This window comes from Jaminaea rosea (assembly GCF_003144245.1).
Source record: "Jaminaea rosea strain MCA 5214 unplaced genomic scaffold BDZ90scaffold_18, whole genome shotgun sequence".
Taxonomy (NCBI): Eukaryota; Fungi; Basidiomycota; class Exobasidiomycetes; order Microstromatales; genus Jaminaea; species Jaminaea rosea.
This window is the reverse complement of record NW_020289992.1, coordinates 374751-396163: the sequence shown is the minus strand read 5'-3', so window position 1 is coordinate 396163 and position 21413 is coordinate 374751. Positions and strand designations below refer to the sequence as shown.

General features: G+C 59.4%; 7 protein-coding genes across 7 annotated transcripts; 5 read left to right on the top strand and 2 right to left on the bottom strand.

The window, feature by feature from the left end:
• Nucleotides 1-197: 197 nt before the first annotated feature.
• On the top strand, nucleotides 198-1955 carry BDZ90DRAFT_263050 (hypothetical protein; the record flags this gene model as incomplete). The annotated part of the gene is made up of 1 exon (XM_025508567.1): nucleotides 198-1955. One exon carries the CDS (start codon nucleotides 198-200, stop codon nucleotides 1953-1955), a length of 1758 nt encoding a protein of 585 aa, XP_025359450.1.
• Nucleotides 1956-4353: 2398 nt separating this feature from the next.
• BDZ90DRAFT_224317 (kinase-like protein) lies at nucleotides 4354-5288 on the bottom strand (the record flags this gene model as incomplete). The annotated part of the gene is made up of 2 exons (XM_025504608.1): nucleotides 4354-5040; nucleotides 5115-5288. Coding segments are annotated over 2 exons (861 nt in total), but the record flags the coding sequence as incomplete, so codon positions are not given.
• A 1683-nt stretch (nucleotides 5289-6971) lies between these two features.
• Nucleotides 6972-11167, top strand: BDZ90DRAFT_97574 (RdRP-domain-containing protein). The gene is made up of 6 exons (XM_025509984.1): nucleotides 6972-7245; nucleotides 7311-7328; nucleotides 7395-7568; nucleotides 7654-9948; nucleotides 10028-10137; nucleotides 10214-11167. Coding segments are annotated over exons 1-6 (3387 nt in total). The 5' UTR covers nucleotides 6972-7243; the 3' UTR covers nucleotides 11002-11167.
• Nucleotides 11123-12629, bottom strand: BDZ90DRAFT_224228 (hypothetical protein; the record flags this gene model as incomplete). Its single annotated transcript, XM_025504602.1, has 5 exons — nucleotides 11123-11486; nucleotides 11562-12089; nucleotides 12182-12189; nucleotides 12265-12330; nucleotides 12411-12629. 5 exons carry the CDS (start codon nucleotides 12627-12629, stop codon nucleotides 11123-11125), a joined length of 1185 nt encoding a protein of 394 aa, XP_025359447.1.
• Nucleotides 12630-12829: 200 nt separating this feature from the next.
• On the top strand, nucleotides 12830-15471 carry BDZ90DRAFT_97550 (hypothetical protein). The gene is made up of 3 exons (XM_025509983.1): nucleotides 12830-13708; nucleotides 13767-14344; nucleotides 14442-15471. Exons 1-3 carry the CDS (start codon nucleotides 12883-12885, stop codon nucleotides 15375-15377), a joined length of 2340 nt encoding a protein of 779 aa, XP_025359446.1. The 5' UTR covers nucleotides 12830-12882; the 3' UTR covers nucleotides 15378-15471.
• A 1757-nt stretch (nucleotides 15472-17228) lies between these two features.
• BDZ90DRAFT_97506 (hypothetical protein) lies at nucleotides 17229-18161 on the top strand. Its single transcript, XM_025509982.1, has one exon. It carries the CDS (start codon nucleotides 17521-17523, stop codon nucleotides 18031-18033), a length of 513 nt encoding a protein of 170 aa, XP_025359445.1. The 5' UTR covers nucleotides 17229-17520; the 3' UTR covers nucleotides 18034-18161.
• On the top strand, nucleotides 17948-21261 carry BDZ90DRAFT_256549 (DUF300-domain-containing protein). The gene is made up of 4 exons (XM_025507895.1): nucleotides 17948-18722; nucleotides 18803-19004; nucleotides 19081-19239; nucleotides 19319-21261. The coding sequence occupies exons 1-4, from the start codon at nucleotides 18447-18449 to the stop codon at nucleotides 21214-21216; spliced, it is 2535 nt and encodes an 844-aa protein (XP_025359444.1). The 5' UTR covers nucleotides 17948-18446; the 3' UTR covers nucleotides 21217-21261.
• The last annotated feature ends 152 nt before the right edge of the window (nucleotides 21262-21413 follow it).

Here is a 21413-nt window from a genome sequence, read left to right as displayed (position 1 = left end):
CGCGGGAGTGCGGCAGGGCGGGGAGGGAGCGAGGGGGACAGGCAGGCCTTGGCTGACTAAGCAGTGGTCGACCCTTGGCCCCTGCGACGGCGGCACCTCCGCATCAACGACTGAGCCGGACTGGACTACTCTAGCCAGCCAGACTTACTTGGCTTTCCGTCGCGTCAATGCACTAATTCACTTCCCACCCACTCACCATGGCGTCATTCCCTCGAGGAGCCACCCTCAGTGAGCTCCTAGAAAAGCGGCATCGCCTCTCCCTCGCCCTGGAGAGCAACACCCGTCTCCAATCCTCCCTCTGCCACGCCATAGAAGATCTTCCCCGCTCCCTCGTCGAGCTCTCTCAAGTCGAATCAGTCCTCGATCTGGCCGAAGAGCTCCACACATCCGATATAGCTGAGAGATCCATCGTCTCCACCTCGACGCATTCGTCCAGCCTTCCAATCCTCGGCGCTCGACTGCCCGCTGTGGCGCAGGTAAACAAGGAGCTCCACGACCTACGAGAAGTGACCTGTCGCCCCGCCTGGAACAAGGTAGACGACACAGCCTTGCGTCGCTGTGTCGAGGCAGAATGTAAACGTCTAGCCGCCTACGAAGCGGCCAAGTTGCGTAATCCGGACCCCTTAGGTTATGTAGCTTCGCTCAGCGATGAGCAACTCGCACGCTGCGCCCTCGGTCCCGGATTCGATTGGCACTCCCTCGCACTGCGCATCGCCCCCAAAGGGTCCACGCCTGCGCACACCGGTGCGGCGTGTAGCACCCGTTGGATCATGAGCGTGCAAAAGGGTCCACCCAGCAAAATGACATTGAGTCCCGAGCAGGAGGCCGAGCTACGCAAACTCGTCAATGCACAGGGGAGCCGTATCGATTGGCATCACGTCGCATCGCAGCTCGTTGCGACGCATCCCTCTCTACCCGTCTTGGAGGCGCACGACGCCCTCTATTCGTACACTCGTCTCCTCCCCGATCAGGATGAGGAGATGGAGAATCACGCAGCCATAGATGATCAGGAGCTACTTCGCCTCATATCCGTCTTTGGTTTCGAGTGGGCAATCCTGGCCGAGCGCACACGAAAGAGGCGTAGCGCTGTTTGGGACAGATTTAGGCGCGCGTTGAAGAATACGCATACGAGGGGGATCTGGAACGAGGGGGAATTACAAAGGTTGAGGCAAGGGATTGAAGAGCAGCTAGCGACTGGAGAAGTTGGAGGGGATCTGGAAAAGGTGGATTGGACGCGTGTCTCCATCCTTGTGGGGAAGAGGACGCCAGCTCAATGTCGTATGAGGTGGAAGAAGAGAGGAGCACGTATACCATGGGCGACGAAGTCTGGCGAGCAACCCGAGACCAACGGGGAGCCCGCCTCTGCCACCGCCACGACCTCCTCCTCCTCCTCCGCCGCTGCACCTCCTCGAGGTAAATCCGTCCGCTGGACCCTCGACGAGGACGAACGCCTCAAAGCCGCCATAGCCCAATCCGACTTACAAGCTGCTCAACCGGGCAAGAAGCATTGGAGTTGGCAGGAAATCGCGAAATTCGTTGGAGGGAGGACAGCTTTGCAGGCCAGTGAGCGATGGAGGACTAAATTACAGCAAGAGGTCGCAGGTGGAGTCGCGAGGAGGATTGATAGGAGTGGGGTCAAAGTTGGAGGCGGGAAGAGGAGGAGTGGGAGAAAGAGGAAGAGGGTGAAGGATGAGGAGAGTGAGAGCGAGCAGGAGGGAGACGAGGAAAAGGAGGAGGACGCGGAGGAGGAGGAGGACGCCGAAGATATCGCAGCCGGCACACCCACAGAGACGCAGGCCGACTCGAACGACAGCAACGCCGAGGACGTCGAGGTGTTACTGCCTCCTACCACGTCCTCCTCACGACGAGGCAGAAAGCGTAAATCGCCACTCCGCAACGCCGAGGAAGGCTACGCGGTACCTCGTCGCTACATCACTCGACGTCGACGAGGATGAAGGAGAGGGAAGTGGATGGATCAGAACTTTGAATTTCGAGGGGAAAGGAGGGAGGAATAGAGAGAGACACCCACGACACGACTATAGACATCAGACATCTCGATACCAAAATAAACACACTCATCTTCTCTTCCCTACCTCAATACCAAATCAATTCATCAAATCCCCCCTCATCGCTCACCACTCAAAGCGTTCGGTCCGCCACGTCCCTCACGGCGCCTCTGAGCTTCTTCCAGAGGGGGAGCCCGCTCATCCCAGCAGCACCCAGCGCAACTCCACTGCTGGGCGTGGCCGGCCTCGCAGTACCAGCGCCGGCTCCAGCGCCAGCGCGGTGTCGCCCAGTGGGCATAGACGTGGATTCGGCGACGGGCGCCTGACCGATACCCCTCGCGCCATCGAGTTGAACAGAGCGGCTACGTGGCGTGGAGCTACCGTACGCCGTAACAGAGCCTATCGTGGTCGCAGGGCTTGCCATTGGAGTGGGCGTAGAGCTCAGAGGTGTGCGAATGCGTGTAAGGATTCGACTGGGAGGAGCAGGACTACGGGCTGCTCGACCAGTAGTAGTAGTAGTAGTAACGCCATTCTGCTCGGGATAGTGAGCACTTCGATGTTGCATCGCACGACGTAGGAGCTTGGAGACGGAGGATTCCCCACCCCCACCACTGCTGCCGCCTTTGAGCTTGTTCAGGCTTCGCCCACTCTTCGGCGTGCCCATCTGACTGGCGCTAGGTGAGTTCCCGTTCGTGGTGCGCAGGCTAGCTAGGTCCACGCTCATGTTGCTGTAGCTGGTTTGGTGGGCGGGTCCTTTGTGCTTCTTGTTGCTAGTGGTCCAGGCGGAGGGGTATGGGATGAGGACGCGGGAGCGCTGCGAGTCGATGGAGATTGAAGTTGGGCGAACCCCGGCTCCGCCTCCCCCTCCGCCTCTTCCTCCTGCTCCTCCTGGCTGGGCATGAGGGCGAATGGAAGGGTGGACGGGGACAACGGCGATGCTAGTGGCGACTGTGCCCACCGAATCGAGGTTGCGAGCTGGGTGCGCTTCACCTGCGTGCGAGGCTCTGGGTGTTGAGGCTGGGCTAGCCAACTGCTCGACCGAGGCGGTGCTGCTCTGCTCCTGCATCTGCTGAAGCTGGCTCTGCGCCTGCAACGACATGTCGGCCAGCTCGTCTGCGAGGCGCTTCATGTCTTGCAGCTTGGCGACCACGACCTTTACCACGGCGGTGGAAGGGGTAGGAACGCTGTCGTCTGGCTTGGAGGCTTCGACCTGACGAGCGTGCTCAAGGCTACGCAAGGACTCTTCGCCGATGGTGGCGAGGGCTTGCGTAGTGGAGGCGATGTCGAAGTGGAGATCGGTCATGGTTGCAGCCTCAGTTGTGGTCTTGCGAGGAGCAGGGGTGTCGGGCTCAGTGGTGATCGACTGGTCTGCAGCAGGCTCAGGTGCAGGTACAGCGGCTCGACTGCCTTGCCCAGCCACTTGCTGAGATTGCTGCTCGCCAGCGCTGACCTTTACCTCGCTGCTGATGTAGCGTGGGGGCGCGGCGCCTGAGTCAGCCGTGTTGATGCGACGAGGTGGTGAGTTCACCCTGTCCTTGCCAGGTCGGCGACCAGGGGAAGCGATGGTAGTAGCACGAGCTACACCCGACCTAGTGGTGCTGGCGCTCGAAGAGCTGACTTCCGGGCTGGCGAGGCGCTTGGGCATGGGGAGCAAAGATCGCTGATTAGTCTCTTGAGCACGCGAGCCGACGTAGCGAACGGGCGACGCGCCTGGCGAAGGGAGAACGATGCTGTTTGCCGTGGCAGAGCTGCGGAAGCGGGAGGGGGTAGGTGCTCCAGGACGTAGGGTTGACCCGGCCTTGCTTACGAGGCTGCGGCTGCTCTCAACTGGCTTGCGAGGCTGGGTAGGCGTCTCAGCAGGTACAGCTGGACCTCGAAATACGACATAGCGACGAGGGGTGGTGTGAGGAGGGCGAATTCCGCTGTCACTCGCATTGGCGGGCTTGTGCTTGCTCTCTGTGGTGGCTGCAGCTCGCCCGCGAGATGGCGACTCGACTGCTTCGAGGAGAGAGCGGGTAGCATCGCTGCTGATGGGCTTGGACCAGGGTGCGACATCGTCCATAAGGTCGGAAGTCTCGAAAGAGTGGTCTCCGAGCTGAGGCGAGCCCGGTGAGGCCGGTGTAGCAGCAGGAGGTGCACCAGTGACGGGAGAAGGCGATATGGGAAATGGGACCGAGGACTCGTCGCGCGACTGGCTGGTATCGTGCTCCTGCGAGTCATTGTTGGCTTGCTCTGCCTCCGCTCGCGACTCGCCGTAGGTGAGACGACAGCCGACTGGGGAGCATTCGGCCGCGATCTCGTCAAGAATAGACTGGTCTAAGACGTCGATGCCGTCGAGGGCAGCGTCGATGCTGCGAGGTGAGCTTCCAGCAGAGTCGGTAGCCGCCGCGTCTTGAAAGAAGTCGTGCTCAAGTATCTCGGGGATCCTCGGTCTGGCCTGCGGGTCCACCCTGACGATGGCGCGGCACAAGTCCTCAATCTCGAAGGGTAAATCGTAGTCGGTGTACCACTTGCCCTGGATGGTGCGACGGTAATATTCTTCGCGTGCCTCAGGGGTTGTGAAGACTTCATTCTTCTTTTCGAAGGGAGTGCGACCTGTGGCCATCTCAAAGAAGGAGACACCCAGAGCCCAGATATCGCTCAGTCGCTCATCGTGAGCGTCGCCGACGGAACGCTCGGGGCTGAGGTACTCTGGCGTGCCCCACGACTCGTTGGAAATGAAGTTGGTGCCGTAGCAGGGCTGATGGTTGCGCGCGAAGCCAAAGTCGACGAGGACAGGTTGGCCGTATGGCTCTCCAGCGCCGCGGTTGACGAGGGTATTGGCGAGCTTGAGGTCGTTGTGCGTAATGTAGTGCTTGTGCAGCCACTCGACGGCCTCTGCCATCCGAGCAAAGTACACGCGACAAGCCGCGAAGGGCAAGCAGACGGTCATGGGCTGGTCGTAGAATGGCATGACCAAGCAAGCGTAGGAAGGGCTGAGGACCAGGTCTTCGAAGCAGACGATGTTGGGATGGCGAGGCATGCCAGCGAGGACCTGGACGCGTCGGTGAGGCGAGTAGGAGGTTAGCGCAGTCCTCTACGTCGACACTTGCGCTCGCGCTCACGCACCTTGTACTCATTGAGCAGGGCATTGAAGCGCTGCAAGGCGCCACTCTGACTGGCGCGATGAACAATCTTCATGGCCTTGACCTGGCCACGAGCTGAGCCTTTGGGCTGGACGATCCAGACAGATGCCCAGTTGCCGCAGCCAATCTGGCGCGCAAAGTAATACGAGGCGGCCATCTGGGTGCGAGCGAGCAGGCAAGCAATGTGTTAGCACGCGGTGAGTCGCGTTCTGTATGGTGCCTGGACAAGCGCGCGCACTCACTTCAGCCTCGGTCATGTGTCGCAGCCCATCGTTGCGATCGACGCGAGGAGCCTTGGGAGGCCCGCGAGCCTTGGGAGTGCGGCCGGGACTGTTGTTCAGAACGTGCTCGGTGAGAGCTTGGGCAGATGTCTGCGTCTTAAGAGGACGCGTAGGCGTAGGAGAAGCAATGTCGACATTTTCGTCCTCCTGGCCGCGAGGAGCGATGCGACGTCGCTGCGTAGAAGACGGAGCATGGGAACGCGTCGCCGAGGCAGGAGACGGGCCAGCCGTCTTGACAATGGGCATGGCGATGGTGGATGGAGGAAGCTGAGGGTGAAGAGAAGAGCAGGGTGCGTGTTGACGCTGAATCTCGCCCGCTCTCGCTCACGCTTCGCCCACCTCTCCTACTCAGCGAATCACATTGTGCGGCTGCTACGCCTTTCTGCAAGAAGGTACGGCCGTGGCAATGTGATGCTAGAAGATGGTGTGACGCCCTTCGAGGATGGAGCGGGAGCCGCATCCGGTTTTGCGTTGACGATGGCCTTTGGCTGGACCTGAATCTCATCAGGAGCGAGGTAATGGGCGGCGGGACATTGGGCAACGGAAGAAGGCAAGAAACTTTTGGCGGCAACGAAGTACGCGTAGATTGGGGCGCGCTGAGCGCTGCACGGGCCCGCTGCCGCTCGACGGCTCCCTCACTCGCTCGCCCGTTGCCGCTCATCTCTCTTGCCGCCAGCCTCGCTTCAGCCGCATTTGCTTCTTCACTTCGTTCCCCCACCCAACGACTGGCCGCAAACATGGAGAGCCCAGTCATCGAAGGGCTCGGCGAGCTTCAGCACGCGGCTGGCGCTGCTGGCGAGCAGGCACCTACGATTCGCGGCCCGGACCCATCTCGCCCTTTACCGCCTCACAAAGCCCTACAAGTTGCCGCCGCCACTCGCCGTGATGCTCAGCTCGGCATCGATGTACGCATCCCAGAGGGCGTCAATCTCACTTCAGCTATCCAATCGCTTTCCATCTCTCAACCCAGAGTTAAGACCTACCAGCCTACCGAGACCCCTGCTCAGCAGCAGCAGCAGCAGCAGCAGCAGCAGCCACCGCAGCCCTCGTACGCCAGCAGCTCAGCATCGACCACCGCCGCTCAGCCCTCACGCTCTGTCATCAACGGTGATATTCCTCGCTCCACGCCAGCACGATCCCCCTCCGGCACGCGCACTCAGTCGACTCGCATTGTCAACAACGAAATGCCGCGTGGTGGCAAGGGGAAAGGAGCGCCTTCCAATTGGCAGCCAAGCGTCAGCACGTCAGCTCCACCCGCCATTCCTCGCGGACCCAAAGTACAGAATCCAGGCTTCTCTCGACGAGGGCCAACGATGGTCAACAACCTCGACCCCACACCGCCTACTGCGCTTTTGACCGTCACCGACCTGCCCAGCAACATCGACTCGCGTCACTTCCGCAAGAAGATCGGCAACGCCATCAAGACTCACTTCACGAGCCCGCCGCGATTCAAAGCCAGGCTTCAGCTGCGGAGGGGCGTGATGGAGTGCGGCTTGGTGCTTTTCCCTAGCGCAGAAGAGGCGGTGAGCAGCGCGAGCGCAGTGTAATTGCAGGAGAATCCCATCTCTGAATATTCGGCCCTTCGCGCCCGCAGGACAAATTCTTTCGCGCCGTGACGTCGCACGTCCCCCGCTTTCGCCCCTCGAATGTCGAGATTGGCAAGAATTGGCTCACCTTTAGCAAGTCTGACCCTGCTCGTCATCGACTCACTAGGCAGGAGGTCGAGTCGCTGAGGTTTCGCCCAGAGAGAGCCTTGGAGGATGCGCCTAGCGACTACGAGGAAGAAGATGAGGTCAAGGTTGAGCCTCTCGTCCATCACTGCGAGCTTGGCATGTAAGTGAGCGGAGCGTGTATCAATGTAGCGGCGCTGACACACTGCTGATCCCTCACTGTTAAAGGTGGGATGACAAAGGACGGTGAGTGGTTGCGAGCGGCAAATTCTTAATCGCTCACTCTCTGAACCTTGCTCCTCTTCTCGCCAGCTTCGCCCCCGCCTGGCAGAGCATCGTCTTCAACGACCACCATTCGACTCTGTACATCGACGCCGACCTCGGGCGCCTGATCCTTCGCATCGACCAACAGCTCATCTCAATCTCGCTTTCCCGCGTCGAGCGCCTCATCGTCGATCAAGACGACTTCTACATTGAATGTAGCCAGTGAGTGCTCACCGGGCGGGCGCCTGTCTTTCATCTCTCCTCAAGCCTGATTCTACTGTATGGTGGCCTGCCACCCCTCCCCTAGGCTGCCAATGTACCTCGCCGACGAGAACATCGAGTCAGGCAACATCGCCATCCATAGTCGCCAGATTGGAGCAATGCCCATGAACGATGGCTTCCCTCGCATCAAGTTCATTCGCCTCGATCACCTCGACGCCAATCACGCTCCAGTCACGCCATTCTGCTACGTCATCAAGGTGAGGTGCCGAGATGAGGACGAGCTCGAAGCTTGGCTCTACAGGTGGCAGAGCAAGATCGCGGACCTGGTCATCATCCTTCAGCCGGGCCGAGACATGCGTAACTCAATTCTGGCGACCCATCTCAAGACCCTCGACGACTTCTACCCGACCATCTCTTTCCCTCTGGCATTCCAGGTCCAGAAACGCATGCACGCCGGCTACCTCCTTCCGATCGAAGTCATCAATCTCATTCCCCTGATCTGCCGCATCAACGAGCACCTCACGCCGTGGCAGGCTGCTCGCCTTTTCGAAGGATCGTGCACCGACCTCTTCCATCGCCAGCCGGGAGAGGACGCCCCTTGCTCCTTCGAGCGCTTCAGCGAGCTGCTCGAGACATCCCTCGAGCGTGCCCTCAGCGGTTCCCTACCAGGCCTCATGGGCGAAATCGATCAAGGCATCGAGATCCACTCGTCGACCATTACCCCTACAAGTCTCACACTGGACGGCGCTTTCCTAGACGAGGGCAATCGCATCATCCGTCGCTACCCCGGCCAAGAGGAGAACTTCATGCGTGTGACCTTCGGCGAGGAGGACGGCTCCAGGCTCTGGGACTCCTTTGTCATCGACCAAGACTCGAGGATCTTCTCTGAGCGTTGGCACAACTTCCTCACCGACGGCATTAGTATCGGCGGTCGCCTCTTCAAATTCCTTGCCTTCTCGACCTCATCGCTCAAGCAGCACACGGCCTGGTTCGTCACCGACTTCACCAATGCTGTCAGTGGCGAGCAAGTCTCAGCCGCCTCGATTCGTGCTGGCATCGGCGAGCTCGAGAGCATTCGCATCCCCGCCAAGTACGCGGCTCGAATGGGGCAGGCATTTACAACGACGAACCTCGCCGTCGAGATTGACCACGACAAGATCGGCGCTCTTGATGATATCGCTCGTGCCTGGCGCAACCGCGTCTACGACTTCTCCGACGGGTGCGGAACTCTCTCCGCCGTTGCGTTGAAGCGCCTCCATAACCGTATCGGCCGCAAGCGTCGAGGTGGCAAGAAGAGAGTGCTTCCCGTTGTTTTCCAGATTCGAATGGCAGGAGCAAAGGGCGTCCTGGCCTACGACTCGAGTCTGCCTGCGAACGGACCTGAGGTCTTCATTCGCGACTCGATGACCAAATTCAAGGTCAAGACGGCCCAAGGAGGCAAGATCGCTCTCGAAGTGGCGTCTACGGCTGATCGACCCCTCACTTTCTACCTCAATCGCCCCCTCATCGCCTTGCTAGAGACGCTCGGCGTACCGGCGAAGAGCATGCTTAAGCTGCAAGACCGAGCTCTAGCCACGGTACGGGAGTCGGTCACCAGCACCGCGGCCGCTATTCGCCTTCTGCGCATCTCAGGCTACGGGTCAGCTCCGCGTGCCGCCGACCTTTTTCAGACGCTGGCTCGCGTCCTCGACATCGATGCCGTGCGAGTCGACTACTTGAAGCGCTGCAACATGACATGCTTGACGGCCACGCTCAAGAACATGAAGTACCGGGGAAGAATTCAGGTGGACAAGGCTTGGACGCTTATGGGCGTGGTGGACGAGACGGGCTGGCTCAAGGAAGGGGAAGTCTACGCACAGCTTCGAGTCGGCGGTGACGGAGGAGGCATCGAGACAACTTTCCTCACGGGCCGCTGCATCATAGGGCGTAGCCCTTACCTCGCTCCAGGGGATGTCCAATTCGCCCAGCTGAAAGGCGAGCCGCCCGAGGGATCCCCGCTCAACGACCTGTACAACTGCATCGTCTTCTCGCAGCATGGGCATCGTCCCCTCTCGAATCAGCTGGCGGGAGGTGACCTTGACGGCGACCTGTACAACATCATCCAGAACCCGGCCCTCTTTCCCGAGCGTACGGTTCAGTCCGCGGGCTACGACCCTGCCAAGTCCACCGAGCTGGATCGCCCCTGCACTATCGAGGATGTGGTCAAGTTCTTCCTCACCTTCATCCAAACGGACAGAATCAGCGCCATTGCCGATCGTCATCTGTGCCTGTCTGACCGTAGTCCCAAGGGCGTGGAAGACCCACAGTGCATACAGCTGGCGGAGATGGCTAGCATTGCGGTGGACTACCAGAAGAGTGGAGTGGCGCCTGACTTTCGGAGGTGAGTGAGCGAGAGAGAGGTAGAGGCAGCAAGGCTTGAGGAGGCTGATTGACCTATTTCTCCCTTGCCCCGTGCTCAGTATGCCCCGCCTACCGGACGATGCCAAGCCCGACTACATGCAGTCCGAGTCGCGCGTCGAGATCACCCCGGGATCGAGCGAACGTCGTAAAAGATGGCAACGTGAGCAGTGTGAGTCCCCACCAACACTCCAAGGCCACGGCAGAGGACACTCATCCACTCTCTTGCACCCTCCTCTCGCGCCCAGTCACCTACTACCAAAGCAACAAAGCCCTCGGCCAGCTATTCCGCCGCATAGAGGTGACAGCCTCGATAGACCAATGGGGTCGATCTGCTCCCCCTTCTTTCCCCGAATCTCACCTCCGAACCAAGCTCTGGGCAAAATTACGCTCCCACCTACCCACAGGTTGGGACTCGCCAGACCTCAGCTACGAGGGCGTACAGATTGCCTCCTTCTACCAGAAGCTGCAGATTCTCGCGGACCGTTATTCCCCCGAACACAGGACCTTCAGCTTGACCGAGTGCGAGGTCTTCATGGGCGTCATACTGAGTCGACCTGCTCCGCGGGGTGCTGGTGGAGGGAACGGGAGGGTTTACGATACGCAGATGGGGTTGAGGGACGAGTTTGCTGAGTGGATCGATGCTGCATTGGGGGATCAGTGTGGGAAGAGGAGCGTGAGTGAGGTCGGGATGCAAGAGGATGGTTTTCAGATGCAGAGCCACGGCGAGGGGCATGGGGATGGCGGTGACTCGTGGGACTCGCCCATCATCGACATCGCTTCCCTTCGCGCTGCCACTAGTCTCGAAGCCAAGGAGGCCCTGGCAAGGGACGCGCGTTCCGTCCTTGTTCAGCTCGCGCGATGGATCAAGGCGGCGGAGCATCGTCAAGACAGCTATGGCAGTGGGGAGGGAAGCGGGACGATGGAGGCGGCCAAGTGGGTTGCGATTGGGCCTGCCTTGCGCAAGTGTGAGGAGCTGGACCTCTACGAATTGGAGATGAGGAGGGAGCGTAATGAGAGGGAGATGGAGGAGTGAGTGGACCAAGAAAAAAGGGAGGAGCCAGAGCGAGTTCCGACGAGCCCATCCAACTTTTGAAGTCAAAATTCTTCTCCTTGAGTAATCATCAATCACCTATCATCCTCAACGGCACGCATGCTCATCTACCGGTGGCGTTGCCAATCCTCTCCCCAACCCTAACCATCGTTTCCACCCCTCTCTGACTGTTCTTCCTCAAATCCTCATCCCACTGCACGCTCCCCGCTGGAAAGACGACGACGACCGTACTTCCCCCATAGGCAAAGTATCCCAGCTCGTCTCCGCGCCTGACACTCGTGGATCCTTGCGTGGAGGCGGGGGTGGACCACCCGATGGATCCTACGAGCATGGCACCGATTGCCACGAAGGCGTACGGGATTTTGCTGGTCGGTGTGACGTGCCAGGTGGAGTGGAGGATATCCCGCCTATTTGCGGTGAAGACGTTGAAGTCTTGGTTTACGGCTTGGGGGTTGACGGTGAATAGTCTGGAACAACGGGCGAGGTTGAAGCATCAGCATGTTTTGGTCTCACACACCTCGACGAGCCACGCCCGCACTCACTCTCCCTTGACATGCTTCGTCGGCCCGCTAGTGCATGGCCCCACGGGCGAGTGGAAACGATGGTAGTCTGCCGGCGCGAGGCGAAAGATGGCTAGACTGGCCCCAGCCGAAAGGCTTTGCGCTGTCACGCTCTCGTCGTCGAGTAATGCTGAGAGGGAAAACTTCTGGCCCTTGATCCAAAAGCGCGTCGCTTCGTCCACAGTGGGGAAGACGGTAAGTCGACAGTCTGCTGCGGATAATATGATGGCCGGGTCGTCGAGAGGAGGAGCGATAGGTCTTGCCCCGTCTTTGAGCGCTCTTGTGAAGAAGGAGTTGAACGTTGGGTATTTGGCCAAGTCTGGTTGTGCGAGCTCGTCGAGGGGGATGGAGTAGGTCTGCACGAATGACTCGATGTGCGCTCGAACTGCGGCGGGGTCAGAGGAGTCGTCGTAGAGTTTGCCTTGGTGCTGAGAGAGAGATATGAGCGCGTGGGATACACTGCTCCACCTGAGGAGGGAGGATTGCCGTGAATGGTAGAAGAGGAGGTGCCTGCGCAACGGAGGGGGCGTGAGGTGGATTGGTCGGTCAGGAGGGAGGGAGGCGATTGTGGATGCGAAGAGGTGAGGCAGGCTGGTGCTCACATGCCGACCTGGGGACAACACGTAGAATGCTGTTAGCTCAGTATTTTTGGACAGCAAGGTTGCTCATCTGTCCCGTTTCTCACCCGAACGTAAAGCGGCATTGCCTCGAAAATCTCCTGGCCCGTAGATCGAATGACGACGTAATTGCCCTGCGCGAGGGTGAGAAAACAACGCCAGTGTGTTTCTGTCAGTGCCACCACGTCGCTTCTCTTCTTCTGCTCACACTCACCATATTTTCATCCGCGAACAGCCGATCAATCGTGTCATCACTGGGGAAGAAGCGCCTCCACCAAGAAGAGGCGGCCTTGTGGCCTGGGGTGATGGCATTATTCTCGACTGGATGGGCGCTCAATGAGGCCGAATCACTGGATGTGATGTCGTACCCTACCAGAGACTCCAACGAGGCGATGACACTCTCTTTTTCGTGCTCTTGTGGTTGCGAAGCCATCATCAGGACAGATAGGGGTGCGTGGTAAAGACGAGAGAGGGAGCTTGCGCTTGTGCGGGGCAAGCAACACTCACTCAACCGGCGGCATCTTGGGTGCTTTCGCTCCTCTGGAACAACGTGCTCCACTTTGAGACGCCAGACCAGCCCGATTGAGCCGGGGGCGGCAAGACGGCATCGAAGCAAGTCAGGGCGCAGCGGCGCGGCCGGCCACACTTTGTTACACTCTCCAAGTCACTCTTCTCTCATCCTCGATATGGACGAGGCCGCTGCTACATCGTCGTCGTCCTCATCAATAGCTGCGCCTGCTGAGGTGATAGCAGCGACAGAGGCCACTTCATCCTCCTCACCACCATCGCAACCAGCTCCATCTACTTCGGCATCTGCCATCGCATCCACCTACACTCTCTCGCCATCCTCCTCCTCCTCCTCCCTCATCCTCGGCGTAGCAGTAGTAGACTTCAACCACCTTCAAGGCCCAATCGTAGAATGGGCCTATCCCTCTTCACTTCTTTCACCAGACCATGCCGATCTCACATCCTCATTGCCCTTCTGCGCCCTCCCTGACGGCTCCCACCTCTCCGACGAGGACTTTGCCCATTTCCACCTCCTCTGTCCCAGCATTTCAGAACAGAGTACCGTTTTCGGCATCTCGTGCAATCGACAGATTGCCAGCGATAAGCTTCTGAAGAAGGGGAAAGATGTGACGAGGAGTACAGTGCAGAAGGCAGTAGTGGTCTTGGCTAGGCAGCCGGTATTTGCGCCTTTGAGGGATAAGTTGGGAATCGTCACTCGCGCCTATTTTGCTCAGGGGGATCTGGCAGAGACGGGTATCCTCGTCGATTTTCACGATACTCTAGAGGCAGGGCTGAGGGCTGCCGGGCTGAGAGATCCTATCACAGCGGGAGAGGAAGGTGGTGGTGAGCCGGAGGAAGGGGCTCCCACACCGGCTGTGGCTGAGGATTTGAGGGAAGGGGTCATGTACATGGGCACCTCGCTGCGGGAGCTCGTGTTCAAATTCAGGTTTAAGACCCTGATGCTCGTCAAGCTCTTGTTGCTGCAGAAGAGGATCATGTTCTTTGGTACGTATCAGCCGTACGGTCACGAAGAGCTAGGCTGACACTCCTCGCACCCCGCCAGGCTACCCCGTCGAACGCCTCTGTGTGTACGAGTATACACTCGTCTCCCTCATTCCTGGCCTCCTTCTCTCCCTCTCGGACTGCTCCTCCCCTTCCCTAGACTACACGGCCAATCACAAGCTCTCCGTCGCAGAAGACGTAAAGACTTCGGATCGTCGCTCCCTCCTCCGATTCTGTGGCTGCCCGCTCCGCCTCTTTGGCGAAGGAGCCTTCTTCCAGCCCTACCTGCCACTACAGCAGATCGACCTGCTCAAGGCACCCAGTTGGCTGGTGGGGACGACGAATCTCATCTTCAGGCAACAGAAGGAGTATAAGCCTGACGTCGTGGTGGACTTGGAACATTGCACCCTCGATTTCGCAGCGACGCATCAGCCACCCGAGAGCGTACAGGGAACAGCACCTCATGCCACGAATGCTGAACCTAGCTTGGCGCAGATTGTCTCCCTTACCCCGGCCGATCGCAAGTGGATGGACGAGCTGGTCAGCGTCGTGACGGAGAGCTACAATCCGGAGGACCCGGCAAGACCTACTACGATGCGATTTGAAGGAAGTGAGGATTGGCTGCGGGCCAAGTTCGAGGTACGTCCGCGCTCAGATTGCGGTGTCACAACATCGTTCTGTTTCTCTCGAGCTGACAATCTTGCTACCTCCTCACCCCCTCCGCCGCCGCTGGCAGTCTTACGTCTGCGCCATGCTCTCCTGCACCAAATATTCAGACTTCCTCGACAAGAGTGACCCAGCCGCCGCAGCAGCAGCCTTTACTCCCGGCTCTCATCCCGCCGCTCCGCACGCCTCCTCCTCATCAGGCACTCTAACACCAAACGGGGGCTCTGCTACCACCCTTGCGGGCACCAACACCAAAACGGCAGGCATAGATGCGCCAGACTCCGTGGAGGCGATAAGGGACTTTAACCCGCTCTTCCTGAGCGCCTTCAAGCGCACGAAAGCCCACGCCGTCTGGTCAGCGTCTACCTCGCCCGTCCTCTTCGATCTGGTGCCCTATCGTCACCCGTGCGCCGGGCGAGTCTCTGCACTCGAGGACGTTGGGCTGAGGCTCAGTGCTGGGTTGCACGACCTGAGGCTCGAGGAGCAGGTGAGGGATACGAGAGAGTACGTGGAGAAGGCGGGGCGCGGTCTCTTTAGCATGGCAGAGCGATTTGGGAATGAGATGGCGAAGCGGAGACGTGAGTGGGTGGAGCATCAGCAACAGCAGCATGCCCAGCAGGCAGCGGCGGGCGCGGCGGGCGCAGATAATGAGGGACGAGCCAGCTCGGAGCAAGCTCCGTCGTCGGCCACCTCGCCGGGAGGAGCGGTGACTGCCCTAGACGATATCACAGACCATCGTCGACGCCAGGGCCTGGCCCAATCTAACGCCAATGGCACGTCATCGTCTACGGTGGTGGAAGGAGCAGGCGCCGGCGAGAGGCTGGAAGCGGCACGTCAGACCCTCGCCCCTCACGCTGCGGCCGCACAGCAAGCTGCGATGGCAGCGGGTACAGAAGTGAGGGCAGCGTTAGGCAGGTTTGGATCGTATTTGGGTAGTAGAGGATGGGGAGCATCGACACCGACTCCGTCAACGCCTTCAACACCACGACCACCACCGCCCACCTGACCTTACGCTGTTCTCTTCCTCGCTCATCCGTTCAGCAATACCAACCAATCGCAGCAAAAGGGCTCCTTCGGTGCACTTCCCGTCGATTCGTCTGGCTGTGTGATTGATTGATTGATTGAGAACTCATTAAGGAACACCGCGGGGCGGCTCGGCGAGTCTTCCGCTCGTGACGAGCGAGTTGATTGGATCAATTGAGCGTCGCGCTTCTCGTCCCGCCGCTCGCCCTTCCTCCCGCCTTCTGCGCTTCTTCTTCCTGCCTCCTCCCTTTCTCTTCAGGCACCGCCGCATCGCACCACGCGCTCCGGCCTCGGCGAGCGGCGCCGGATGGGGATGGGCGCGCTTGAGTCGAGCGCCTGGGAGCAGGTGCAAGTGTGTGAGCGCGAGTGAAATCCATTTGTCTGGTTGCAACTGTTGTGCAGAGGCCAAGGAGAAGAGTGTGTCCGCCGGAGACACCGCCGTGTAGAGTAGAGTAGACGGGAGACTGGAGGCGAGGGGGAAGAAAGGCGGGGCGAGGCGAGTCACTCACGCACGCGACGTCGCTCTGTTGCTGACATGGCTGGGCTCGCAATGTGATAGGCGAAGCAGGTGACGTGCGACACACACACAAGCCTCCTCTAGTCTGAAGTTGGCTCGCTGCCTCTGGCTTCCCTCCCTTCCACTCACGACCAACTCACACGACTGACTCGCCCGCCAGTCAACGATACTTTCTCACCACGCTCGACGACTCGTCCTCACGACAAGCCATCCACGGCTACGCTCAGCTAGCGGTAGCGGTGCAGCTCAGCTCAGCTCAGCTCTAGCCTCCATCACGCTCACGCTCACGCCCACGCTCACGCTCCCGAATCACGACGCATCCACACCTCTCCTTACCTCTTCACTACCACCAACACCGACCGCTTAACCCCGTACCGTGGAGACGGTATCGACGAGGATGAAGACGTCTTTGCCCCTCTCGCGCAAGCGCAAGCTTGAAATTGTCATGGCCATCTGCTTCTTGATCTGTATTGGGGAGGTACTGGGTGAGTGACGCGAGGTGGGAGACAGATGTAGCTGAGCGTTGAGCCGTAGCTGACCATCTGATCCCACCTCTTGCCATGCAGTTGGTCGCCTGACATCGACGCTCGTCATCATTGCAGACGCCTTCCACATGGTGAGCACAGGCAAGATGCATCTTCCATCAAGTCAGCTCACCAAGCTCACCACGCCCTCCCCCGCACAGATCTCCGACCTCGTAGGCTACCTCATCCTCTACGCCAGCATCAGCCTCACGCACCACGCAGATGAAGCCGACTCGATGCCGCCGCAGCCACAAGGCATCCTCCCACTCACCCGCGTACCAGCCCGTGTGGCATCGCCTTTGTCGGTGCCCTTGGAAAAGCCTTCGCGCTTCGCAGTCTTGTCTGCTCGACTGCCCTATGGATGGAAGAGAGCGGACATCGTTGGCGCGTTCTTCAATGGAGCCTTTCTGATCGCTGTGGGGCTCAGCATCATTCTGCAGGCCACGGAACGCTTTGTTGATCGTCGAGGTAGGTTGTGCGTGGCGAGCAGCATACAGTCGAGGGGGGCGTCAGACTGATGCAAATTCTCTACCCCTCCTCTTCGCGCCCCAGCTATCGATCACCCCGTCGTTGTCATTGGCATGGGAGCAGCAGCCCTCGTCTGCAATGGCATCATGGCTCTCGTCTTCCATGGTGAGTTTACTGTGGCACCTTCGTGCACGCCCCTCCTCTTATCATTACTCACCACACCGTCGCATGCTCTCGCTCGCACAGAGGGACACCATCATGGCCACTCTCACGGCTCTCCTCGCCTCGAGTCGCCTCGCTCGTCCACGGACCACTTGACCGACGAAGAAAAGCATGCTCTTGCCCATCGCAGCCTCGCAGCATCCGGCGTTGTCATTCACATTCTCGGCGATGCGCTGAACACCATCGGCGTCATCATCGTCGGCATCATATCCCTGTGTCTCCATCAGAGCGAGGTGACCTCGTATGTCGATGCAGCTCTCTCGTTGGCCATTGGCTTCAGCATCATTTGCACGGCGATGCCTCTGAGTGAGAAATGATCCATCGTCAAATAGCGATCAGCTCACGCTGACCACCGCTTGCCCTCTTCCCACACACTCGCAGCCCTCCGCTCAGGCATGGTCCTCCTACAATGCACCCCCAGCTCAGTCAATATCGAGCGCATCTCCTCGGAGCTCACGCGCCTTCCCGGCGTGCTACGCATCGACGAATTGCGCATCTGGCAGCTCAACGAGCACCACTCTATCGCTTCGGTCAAACTACTCCTTGTCCTACCCGACGAGAAGCCCAACGTCTGCGCCAACCCGAATGCGCAGCCGCACCCTCACCTCTACCACTTCTTCATCATGCCGTCCGACGTCCTACGCCGCGCTCGTGCTATTCTCCAGTCGTGGGGCGTAGAGGAGTGCACGGTAGAGGTCGAGTACGACACCTGGCAGCAGACAGCTCAGTGCATGATTGCCACCCCACCTCGTGCTGCAAGCAATGATTCGATCAATGAGGCAAGGCCGTCGGGCACGATGATGCGCACGTCACCGCCGCGCTCGAGCGAGGCTATCAATGGAGATACCGGCGGCACGGAAAGGAGGCGATCGAGTTGGCGAGGGCCGCGATGCGATTCAAGCCCCTGAGTCGCGGTGCGGTGGGGCCGACGCTGGGCAGGCAGGCAGGTCCACCCGTTTAACGTCCAATGCCCCTTGGCAAGCAAGCAAGCAAGCAAAGCACGGTCGACTTCCTATTCTCCATCTATACCACCTTCCTCTTTCATCAGCATGGCTCCTGTTTCCTAGCTCGATCCTCCTCCTCTTCTCGGCGTCGCTTTTTCCTTCTACCTCATCCCTACCTCACGACCCGGCTCCACGACTTCTCTCTCTCTCTCACACGTCCTCACGTCCTCTCACGCCTCATCACGACTCGCACATCCCTCCCTCGCGTCCTCGTCGCACCATTGTTTCTACCCGGTAACGAATACACGGCAATAGAAGAACAGCGTCTCATCAACGACACAGACCTCGAGTGAGCCCACCGGCTAGCGCGAACAAGCATGGGACTCAACTCGACCTGTCCTCACGCGCCCGAGGCACCCTTGGACCCCGTTCCCTTTTTGGTGGATGGTCAGCTCAACTTCAAGACTCACGATGTCGGATGGCTGCTATCGGGCATCTTCACCTTGATCACATGGTGCGCCAGTATCTGGCTCATCGTCAAGCACTTGACGTATTACACGTGCCCGCCTCAACAGCGACATATTGTGCGGATGCTCTTCATGCCGCCCGTGTATAGCGGTGTGAGCTTTGCGGGGTACCTATTCTACAGGCAGGTGAGCGAGCGAGACAGAGATTCAGAGACGACAATGGGGCTGCTAGTATGTGCTCACACGCTACCCCCTCGTCGCGCTAGGCGCTCTATTACGAGACCATCCGGGACTGCTATGAAGCGGTGGTGATCACCTCCTTCTTCTACCTCCTCCTCCAATACGTAGGCGATACCCGCGCTGAGCAGCACGAAGTCTTCAGGCAGGTCAAGCTGGAGAAATGGTTTTGGCCTATGGGTTGGTGGAAGTACAGGCCGGATGGGCTTCACTTCTTGTGGTTGATGAAGAGTGAGCACGGCAAGCCTCTTTACGAGCGAATACGAAGCGTAGCTGACATCTGAATGCTCCGGCGCCTTGGCATTAGTCTCCATCCTACAGTACGCCATTGTTCGCCCTCTGTGCACCATCTTCGCCGTCGTGCTGGAGGCGCTGGACCTGTACTGCATCGAGAGCTGGATGCCCAACTTTGGGCACATATGGATCAGTCTGGCCATCTCCATCTCTGTGACCATTGCCATGTACTGTAAGTGTGCTGCGAGAGCGATACACGTTTCCGCCCTAGCTCAGCTGACATCCCTTTGACGCCTCGTACCTCTCGCCAGGCATCATCCAATTCTACCTCCCCATTCAAACCCCCCTCGAACCCTACTCCCCCGTGCTCAAATTCCTCGCCGTAAAGTCCGTCGTCTTCCTCACCTTCTGGCAAGCCACTTTCCTCTCCATCCTAGCCTACTTCGAGGTCATCCACGCCACGGACCATATGACCTCCCTCGACGTCCAAGCGGGCATCAACGCCTTGCTCGAGACGTTCGAGATGGTCATCTTCTCGCTACTGCACATCAAGGCGTTCACGTACTTGATCTACCGGCCGGCGGATAGGAGCAGGAAAACCAGTAAATGGAGGGCGTTGCTGGACGTCTTGGACTTTAGGGATTGGGCGAGGCAGATGGGCGAGAGTGGGCGATATGTCATGGCCAAGTCGCGGGGTAGAGACGATATGGTTACGAAGGTGGATGAGATTCGCGCAGAGAAGCATCGCCATCTTGTTAGGGCGTTGGGTAGGGAGAGAAGCAAGGCGTTGGCGGTTGAGTTGGCGACGGAGAAGGGAGGGGAGAAGGGGATGCAGATTCCTTGGAAGGATCCTCCTCCGCCGGGGAGCCAGGGTACGGGAACGGCTGGGACGGACTATGATGAGGAGAAGTCGATGAGTATGGTGATGTCGAGGGGACTTGAGGGAGAGCTGGATGATGAGGAGGAGGAAGAAGGGGAGTCGCTGAGCTATGCCAAGCGCGGAGTGGCTCATCCGGAGCTGGCGCAGTACCATCGTCCGCACCGTGGAGCTGAACAGGATGATGACGACGACGAAGAGCCAGCTAGCCACCTCGAGCCGCCCGCACCTGGTCGCCGTCACGCCTGGTGGAGAGCCCTACGGGAACGTCTCTCCGGCTCCCACTACGAAGACGCCCGCGACCAAGCCGTAGACGGAGAAGGGGATCGTCCCGCCTCTCCGCTCCTCGACGAGTCACCCCTCTCGCGAATCATCACCTCGAGCGGGCAGAGCGGGCAGAGCGGGCAGAGCGGGCAGAGCGGTAGCAGTCAAGAGGACGAGGCTCTATCCAATCCTCGCCTCTACCAATCGTGGGGACCGCAAAGGGCCACAATCGACTCAACATCGGCGCAGCATGAGCCGCAAGTCCTGCGAGAGGATGCGCCTACACTGAGCCGTTTTGCCCTCCCGCCAAGGAGAAGCAGCAGGGACGTCTCCGCGAGCCCGCATCAGCCGTCTACCCCTTCTCGCATCAGCTTCTCAGGCCCTACCCATGCATCAGAGCGGGCTTCCCAAGCTCATGCAAGGGCGTCGCCACCATCGACCTCTGCGTCCTCTTTTGCGACTGCGCCAGGTAGCGTGGCACCTCCTACCGCGGTAAGCCGGCAGGGCTCAGTGATGCCCACTTCATCTGCTGTGGGTCCCAAGGGAAAGAAGATCGAGATCCGAATTCCAGATCCCTTGAGCCCGGCACGCTACCCATATGGAGCTACAACGACTGCGCCGCCTCAGGCTCAACGTCAATCTCAGTCGAACCAGCGACCGAGCGCTAGGCGATCAATGCCGTCGACCTCTTCGTCTTCTAGACCTACCTCGAGCTCCAATCTGGGGCCTGATTCGAGACGCACTTCCTTACCTCCTCCTCCAGCTCAGCCGTCTCAGCGCCAACCGGATGGATTCGGTGGCTTCGTGGTGGGGCAGATCGTGAGCCCAGCGGAGAGGATGGAGGCGGCTTGGCGCAGTGGTAGTGGCAGTGGCAGCGGCAGTGGCAGCGGCAGTGGCAGCGGCGGTCAAGGTAGCGGTGGTACCGGTAGACGACAGTCGTTGCGTGGCGCTACGACTTACGATCGATGGACTGGTGAGCCTGAGAGGCAGCAGCAGCAGCAACGTCGACAGCGCCAGCAGTCTCGCTTGGAGACTCATTACAAGGTCGAGTACGTTGATGATGATTGATGATTGTTTCTGTAGCTTGGCAAATGTCCAATATCACGATACCATAGATGGCGTTCCCCGACGCCTGGCGGTAGTGGTGGTGTGGTGTGGTGTGGTTGCGAAGCCAGCCATTCTGTCTAAACCACGTGGCTCGGCCGAGGCTGAGGCGCTTCTGCCCCGCGCTCCTCTGTCTTCGTCATCCTGGTAGCTCGGTCGTG

Coding starts and splice junctions, on each gene's coding strand:
- BDZ90DRAFT_97574 (XM_025509984.1), top strand. Junction 7,569..7,653: donor TTCTACATTGAATGTAGCCA/GTGAGTGCTCAC, acceptor CCCCTCCCCTAG/GCTGCCAATGTACCTCGCCG. Junction 10,138..10,213: donor AAGATGGCAACGTGAGCAGT/GTGAGTCCCCAC, acceptor TCTCGCGCCCAG/TCACCTACTACCAAAGCAAC.
- BDZ90DRAFT_97506 (XM_025509982.1), top strand. CDS start 17,521: ATGGTCCTCCTACAATGCACCCCCAGCTCAGTCAATATCGAGCGCATC.
- BDZ90DRAFT_97550 (XM_025509983.1), top strand. CDS start 12,883: ATGGACGAGGCCGCTGCTACATCGTCGTCGTCCTCATCAATAGCTGCG. Junction 13,709..13,766: donor GAAGAGGATCATGTTCTTTG/GTACGTATCAGC, acceptor GCACCCCGCCAG/GCTACCCCGTCGAACGCCTC. Junction 14,345..14,441: donor GGCTGCGGGCCAAGTTCGAG/GTACGTCCGCGC, acceptor CGCCGCTGGCAG/TCTTACGTCTGCGCCATGCT.
- BDZ90DRAFT_256549 (XM_025507895.1), top strand. CDS start 18,447: ATGGGACTCAACTCGACCTGTCCTCACGCGCCCGAGGCACCCTTGGAC. Junction 18,723..18,802: donor GGTACCTATTCTACAGGCAG/GTGAGCGAGCGA, acceptor TCGTCGCGCTAG/GCGCTCTATTACGAGACCAT. Junction 19,240..19,318: donor TGTGACCATTGCCATGTACT/GTAAGTGTGCTG, acceptor ACCTCTCGCCAG/GCATCATCCAATTCTACCTC.